The sequence below is a fragment of the Medicago truncatula genome, chromosome 3 (genome assembly GCF_003473485.1).
Source record: "Medicago truncatula cultivar Jemalong A17 chromosome 3, MtrunA17r5.0-ANR, whole genome shotgun sequence".
Taxonomy (NCBI): domain Eukaryota; kingdom Viridiplantae; phylum Streptophyta; class Magnoliopsida; order Fabales; family Fabaceae; genus Medicago; species Medicago truncatula.
The window spans coordinates 28574130-28582216 of record NC_053044.1 but is presented as its reverse complement, the minus strand read 5'-3'; the positions used below and the strand labels follow the sequence as shown (position 1 = coordinate 28582216).

Here is an 8087-nt window from a genome sequence, read left to right as displayed (position 1 = left end):
TTCCTATCCTACCAGTAGTTGTCAAGTAACTCGAGCGAATCGATTGTGGTGCGGATTTAATTAAAAAAAGTTACACCCAAACAAATCCTTAGTGTGATTAATAGTGATAAATTGGAAGGTGTTAGTCCTTCTAATTTGGTTTATGAGATTAAACATAAGAAAATTGATGAAGTATCCTTTGAATTTTGTTTAACAGTGATAAATTGTGCCATTTTATCATTGTTTAAAAAAAAATTAAGTTCATGGTTCTTAATGTGCCTTTTTTTTAATATATTTTTTTTCATCAAAAACAACCTGGCTTTCAAATTTAGTTCCCTGATCTTTCCTTCAATTTTTTTTTTTCGTTGTAATGACTATGGCTTATATTATTATCCTTTAAAAAAAAGCTTATATATTTTTTTAGGGGATATGGCTTATATTATTCAAATAACTTTAAATCTCGAATCATATTGTTATGTCTAAACAAAAACAAATAGTTTAAACATGTATACCCTTGAATGATTTTAAACATATAATAATGACTCACAATGGAAAATAAATCATATTTATGTCTTTGTCAAAAAAAAAAATCATATTTATGTCAATATTCCCATTAATTGGCCCATTATGATTTTTTTTTTTAAGGAATTGGCCCATTATGATTTTTGAGGGATATTATAATAAGGGCATAATAAAATATTTAACAAAAGTTCAAAATAAATTTCAGAATTAAAATATACTTTTAATGAAATAACATAGGGATTAATACTACCCCACTGATTCCTCCTAGCTCTCTAAATTAATTAAAAGAGGAAGACCAGCAGTTACATTATATGCTTGATTCCTATTCGTTAGATATATTGCCTAATCAATTGCTACTAATACATATGTCTAATTACAAGGTCTTGTAATAAGATTGTCATGTCCATTTTTTCTCTCCTCTCACAAAGTTCTTCCCCTTTTTGTGATTTCATTCTCCATAAGAAAATTTCATGAAACCAATTGGAGTACGTATTGGTGGTGGTGATAATTTAAAGATCACCAACCACTCTTCAATAGGTCCTCCTTTGACTGCCATTGATAGATTCTTATGGGGTCAACACAACCACTTCCCTCAAAAGAAACTTCAACAAAATGTTGATGGTCAAAACATTTGTAGCTTTGGTTATTCGAATGGTTCAACCTATAGTTTTATGTGGCCTAATAATAATATCATGTCTCAAGAAGCTAGCTTTGTTGATCATCTATTGGCAAATGAAGAGGTGATGAATTGGACACAACAAATTCCTTCATTGTGTGTGGAGAAAGAAGATGCGATCAATGGTTTAGGAAAGGGTGCAAAAATGGTTGGAAGAAGACCTAAGAAAGTGTCTTCCTTTTCTTTGATCAAAGGACAGTGGACTGATGAAGAAGACAGGTTTTGTAATCAAACCCTAATTGTTGTTTGATTGTTTGTTTGTAGCATATGGTTCTAAATTGCGGTCGAAGTCGTGCATACGTGAAAATTTTGATAATGCATGTAAATGCGGCCGATTCGACTGCAATTTAGAACTATGTTGACGAGTTTTTGTGTGTGTGTTTCTTTTTTTTAATATTGTCTACTTGGACTAAATTTGAAGGTGTTTTGTTATTTGATGTTACTTTTAAACAAAGGAAATTGTTGCACTTGTAGATCTCAAATTAGAACTATGTTTGTGAGTATATTTGTGAATATATTTTTTTTAAAGGGTTTGTGAATATTGTTTAATAATATATATTTGGACTAAGTGTATCTTTAATAATATATATTTGGACTAAATTTGAAGTTCTTGTTATATAAAAAAAATTGGTACAATTGCAAACCACAATTTAGAACTATGTTTGTGAAAGTATGTTGTTTTTCTATTTTTTAATAATAATATATTTGGGCTAAATTTTAAGGTGTTTTGTAATTTGTTGTTATATAAAATCAAAGGAAATTGTTGAAGCTGGTGAAGCAATATGGTGTAAGAAAATGGTCTCAAATAGCTGAGAAGTTGGAAGGAAGAGCTGGAAAGCAGTGCAGGGAACGATGGCATAATCATCTGAGGCCTGATATCAAAGTATGTCACTTATTTAATCTTTCAATTTTTCGATATATTTTCTCTCCATAATGTGTATGTGTGTTTTAGCTAGCCTTGAAAATTTATCTATGATTTTGATAATTATTTTGCATGATCAAGATTTAGATGTGATTTTTCTAAGATCTATTTTTGTCATCTGCTCAGTTCGATCAATTTGTCTTTATTTACTTTCTATATCTTATGAACTTGCGGGCATAATCTTGTCACTTTCCAAATTTATCATTCACATGAATGTTTTGATTTTACTATATTTATTCAGAACTTTGATTCCTCTAACATTTTCTCACATTCCTCCTAAATCCACGTTTGGAATTAATTGTCTTATTTCCCTCCAAAACCTAAATTTGGCCTAGAAAATTTCATTATATCTTGATAATTATTGAGCATGTAATTTGTTTTTTCTAGGATCTATCTTTGCAACTGCGCAGGTTGATCACTTTTTCTATATTTAGTTTCTAAGTCAAAGATTAATACATATACGGCTTAATGTTGTCACTTTCCAAGTTTATCATTGACATGCATGTTTTGATTTTACTATATTTATTCAGAACTTTGTTTCCTCCCACAATTTCTCACATTCTTCCTAAACCCAAGTTTGGATTAATTGTCATATTATTAATCAAAAAACTTTGCTAATTAGAGTTTCCCTCCAACACTCAAATAACCTTGACAAGGTTTCCCTCCATTTCTCTCATAAGTTATACATATGAGTTTGACTAAATCACACCAACAAGGTGTGCAATTACCCAATTCTTTCTTATCTTATCTTTCAAAAATATAAATTGTCTTTTTTGTACCTTAATTGTATGATTAAAACAAATTTGATAATAGACTAACAATGGATATATACTTTTTTTTTTTTTTTTAAACTCAGTATCCGATCCAAGAATCGACTAATCCGAGGGGACCAATCCCACCGCCCGCTTGCGGGGGCCCCGTTTAAAGCCAGAGCAAGCTCTGTATGGACTTAGCCCTCCGAAATTGGCACTAGAAGGAATCGAACCTGAGACCTCTGGAGGAGCAAACTCCAAGATCCCAAGCCAACCACTAGGCCAACCCCAAATTGTTTTTATAGAACTATATACTTGTTTTCTTCAAAAGGGATCCTAAGGGATCCTAATGATAGGTTTACATATGAAAGTGCTAGCTTTGAAATGGTTTTTTAATTGGTTTCAAGTCGTTCCATATGTTTAGATTCAAGGTGAATTTGATAGATGACGTCTTATCATAACAATATACATGCACTTAGTATACTCTTTATATTTACTTATCAATATGGTTTTTTGTTTCTTTAATTTTATATTTTAAAATCAGTTTTTTCCAAAGTTTTTTCGGAAAGTCAAATGTTAGTAAATAGTTAGTTGTTGATGAGATTCGAACTTTATCACTTTGTGACTCCAAACTTACTTTATATGTTGCAGAAAGATAGTTGGAGTGAAGAAGAAGAAAGGATGCTTATTGAAACTCATGGCATGATTGGAAATCGTTGGGCAGAGATAGCAAAGAGAATTCCTGGAAGAACTGAGAATGCAATAAAGAATCATTGGAATGCAACAAAAAGGAGACAAAATTCAAGGAGAAAGAACAAAAGGCCTCAAACCACTGATGGTAAACCACAATCTTCTATTCTTCAAGACTATATCAAAACTTTGACTACTCAAAAAGCGTTCATCAGTACTACTGCTGCTGCTGCTGCTGCTGCTACTACTACTACTGCTACTAGCTCCGTGTCAGCGATCTCTGAGGACCCTTCTTCAAACCAATCTTCCTTTGTTTTTTCTAACCTATCTCATGAAAATTCATCATCACCACTTATATCTGAATCTTATGATGATGAACTTCTCTTCATGCAGCAACTTTTCAAGGTGAATAATAATGCTGAACCTGTTAACCCCTACTCCAAGAAACCCTCTTCAAACTCTTATCCATTGGATTATTCTTCCCAAACTAACAGTAATCAGATTCTCCCTGATGTTACTGATTGTGGATTTGTTCATTCCAATCCTTCCAATTACCCTAAGCCAAATTCACAAAACAACATGTACTTGAGTACTTCTTCCACACCTATGATGAATTACCTTAATTCTGACCACTACCTTCCTCCAATGCTGAATGGAATTCAGAATCAGAACAACGTGGAGTTGCATCTTGGGAATATGAATTTTTCAGAGGGGAAGAGAGAGATGGATTTGTTGGAGTTGGTTTCTTCTGCTCAGTTTTATTAGTGCTGCTGCTGGTGATTCTAAAATGATGAATCTATCATTTTGGATGTTTAAGTGTGTTTGGTTTTTTATTTTAGTGTGTGTTTTTCTTCCACGTTTGATAAACCATGCTTCCACTATAGCATGGTAGTATGCATTTGACATTAATTTGGATTGTTTAGTCTTGACTTTGTTTTGTTTTAGTATGTACTTTCCACTTTGGATTGGTTTAACTATGGTTTGTTTGTTTTGTCCTATGGGTTTGGACTTTGCATGAAATTATGCAACATTTTGTTATTTTAGTGTTATTGTTACTTTTTTTAAATTTGATATCTTTCGCGTGCAACTTTGAATACCTACATCTCTGATTTTGAGACTTAAATGAACAACTAAATCTTTTACGTATAATTTTCTCGGATTTTGTGAGACCGAAATGGTTGTTAAACTTTAGTTAAGTTAGAATTAACCTATGTTTTTGCTTATTTATCTTATTAGGTATGATTGTAGATGTGTATGCATGGTGTTATTTATTTATTTTTTATTTTTTTTTGTTGTTATTTAGTGCTAAGCTATTGCATTGTTGCTATTTAATGTGATTAAATTTTCTTTATTTCCTTTTCCGTTACATCTTTTTGGCTGCTTGCTCAACGCATTCTCAACTTTCGAGTGCTTGAAATCATATGAATTAATTTATTACACAGACTTTATATATAGGTCAAAGTTGACATTAACAGTTCTTTACGTTAACAACAAATATTAAGGAAATTTTACCTTCGCAGGTAAAAAGGGAAAGAGAGATGATGTTAAAGGAAAGGAGAGATGAAATTATGGGAAAAGAGAGATATATAAAATTGGTCTTTTTTTTTTTGACAAAATATAAATTGGTCTTTGTGATAGATAAATGAAGTTTTTACATAAATGTTTTAGTCCTTATAAAAAAATTGAAATCTTACTGTTTTCTCAATAATTTTTTTCTTTAATATTTAGTCTTCATGATAGTTATATGTAAAGGAAATTTTAAAATTCATTATTGAATAAAATATATTTAACATATTATATTTTAAATGAACTACACGTAAATTTTGTTTATAACTTTATTAGTTTAAATACATTCTAATTTTTTAAGATATTATCAAAATTAATCAGGTGAAGTTTCTACAATAATTGATTTTTTTTATTGCATTTCATTAAATATCAATTCAAAGATACATGGTGGAACATCAATGAAAGTGTAACAAGGTCTTTCAAGCTACTGTATGAACTACATCATTCATTTGTCTCCGACTAAATTTGACATGAGAGTTTGCAAAATATAAGTTACAACATCGTTTACATTCATCTAAGACAACACCAAATTTTGTTATGTCTTTCCTGCCTTTGTTGTAATAATCTACAACTTTATTTGCATCAAGCTCAAAATCATCATTTGCAAGTATTAGATCATGCATTGCACCCACTTAATGGCATGTAACAAGCTCAAAGTTTCTTATACTTATTACGTGGGGTTGAGTATAATTTGGACCTATGGAAAAATTGGTCCAACATATACTTGTTTTTTTAACCCTCAAATTAGATGGTTCCACCAAATCTTATCATAGTCCATCAACACCAAATTAAATCTACAACACTTTCTCATGTTCTTCTCTCTCGTGTGTTGTCTATCTGTTCCAGCCACCGAAACCATCTTGTTCTTCACAATTGCAACATGACATTTGCAACAGTATAGTTTGTAAATTTTCTAAAAACCAAAATTCAATTATGAACACATGACACTTGCATTAATTAGCCGTTAATTAATGAGAATAAAAAACAAGGAAAGGAATAGCGATTTTAAAAAAAGAATTGGTGTGCTTATTGTAAGCCATTTTGTAGTATTACTTTCCTTTGAGTACACAAAGAAGAAGAGAGAAAAGGAAAACTGTGCAACAAAGATCAGAAGATTTGAATTTGATGAATCTTTGATGCCAAATAGCAATGGGTTTGTTTCCAAGATTTGGCCGTCCAGAAGAAAGTTCATGAATTGAGCTCAAAGTTTCAAACCTATTCTTCGCAAATTGTGGGCCAGCTGTGGGAATTTATGATGATGATATTGCTTTTGTTTTGTGCATATTTGTTGAACTGCAACAAATGAGGAAAAGAGTTTGCAGCACCTCCCTGTTGGAGAGAGGAAGAGGAAAAAAAAAGAAAGAATAAAAAAATAAAAATCTGATGGGTGAAATAAGATATAGTGCAGTGAATGCATGATAGAATCTATAAGCTTGTTTAATCTAATGGATAGAAATGTTGGTCCAGTATGGACCAATACATCTATGAGTCCATGCTAAATGGCACCATTATGTGGAACATATCGAAGTGAACCAAAGTGTTTTAGTGAGCATAAAATGCCCCTGACCGTCATGAATACACGTCACAAACCCCACACCCTAATGGTTTTTTCCACCTTGCACATGTTGAATTGGTATTGTCTGAACAGTAGTTACACCTCTTGTTGTGGTCTCAATATTGGTTGACCTTCCCATGTTCTATTGCTCCTTCTAGTTGTTCGTCGTTCCAAAATCTGGATATAAGTCTCCGTTATCTGTTGCCATACTCTCAGATTTATACTCTTCCATAGGTTCCAAATGATGGTCGCAAACGGTTCCTCTTGTGTCGTCGACAATCCATGTAATATCACAAACACAGTAGACTATAGATTAATTTTGCGATTATTTTTCTATTTCATGCCGATAGTTCCTTGCTTGCCATACATTAACCACAGTCGAGAAATAAAAGGAAATGTGCATTTCATCGTCACAGTTATTGATGAATATCACACAAACGGATGGACAATGGACGCCTCAATCGTATAGGCTCGCATACGTCAGTAAGAAACCTCAACATATCCGCCAAAATAAATTCTTTACTTTAGGAGGCACCTTTACTTTCCAAATTCTATCCCAATAACCCGATCAATGTAAATAGGAATTATCTACAATCTCTTCCGTACAAATTCGGTAAGCACTTTTTAACCGAGTAGTGGGTATTCTTCACTGCTTTCCAAATTAACCTATCTTCTTAAGCTGACTGAATTACATGAGTATTTAAGATATGATGAGTCGTATCATGATCAAAGCATTGGTTCACCAAATGATGGTTCGAAATATGAGATTCATGATCAAAGAGAGTGTGCACTATAGCCTATTGAATTACCATTACAGATGGACCTTCTCTCGAAGTACTAGTTCCAACTCGTAACCAGGGGTGGATATTTTCAAGGCAGGGTGATGCAGTAGCCAGCCAAGGCCCAATTTTTAATTTTTTTACATGTCCACTCCAGCCTGCCCAGCCCATCAGTATTACACACACTTTCTTTCCAGATTTTTTTCATAAACACATGAAATTTTACCTCACACCCCAACAATATATTATACCCCTACCTCTACAATTTATACAAAAAAAAAAAAAATAATAATAATATAACCATTTCCAAGATTTCACCCATTGCTCATCAACTTCAATTGTCACTTGTTGCTTGTGCTAAGACTCATAGATGTTAGTGGTTTTATCGGTAAGATCAATTATATGATTGTTAATTTCATTCGATCATCTAATCGTGGTTGCAACAACTATTTTTAATATAACTTCTTATTGAATTTAGTATTACTTAATTATTTAACAAATTTTTTTTAACCTCGCAGATATTGTGAGTTCAGGCCCACACCTGCTCGTAACCATGGAGCATAAAAAACCAAGGTCTCCATATCATATCCAATCTTCCACACTGCGCTCTTGTTCTCACCACTCACTTGGTGGTAAATATGCTTAT

The 8087-nt window shown here is 32.3% G+C and overlaps 1 protein-coding gene across 1 annotated transcript; it reads left to right on the top strand.

Annotated features, from left to right (window-relative positions):
* Positions 1-971: 971 nt before the first annotated feature.
* LOC25490843 (transcription factor MYB64) lies at positions 972-4306 on the top strand. Its single transcript, XM_013604745.1, has 3 exons — positions 972-1396; positions 1934-2060; positions 3503-4306. Exons 1-3 carry the CDS (start codon positions 972-974, stop codon positions 4304-4306), a joined length of 1356 nt encoding a protein of 451 aa, XP_013460199.1.
* Positions 4307-8087: the final 3781 nt, after the last annotated feature.

Bases quoted from the DNA above. Each gene is read 5' to 3' on its own strand.
- LOC25490843 (XM_013604745.1), top strand. From the start codon at position 972: ATGAAACCAATTGGAGTACGTATTGGTGGTGGTGATAATTTAAAGATC. The intron at 1,397-1,933 runs GTTTTGTAATCA...ATAAAATCAAAG, and splicing joins TGGACTGATGAAGAAGACAG to GAAATTGTTGAAGCTGGTGA. The intron at 2,061-3,502 runs GTATGTCACTTA...TATATGTTGCAG, and splicing joins ATCTGAGGCCTGATATCAAA to AAAGATAGTTGGAGTGAAGA.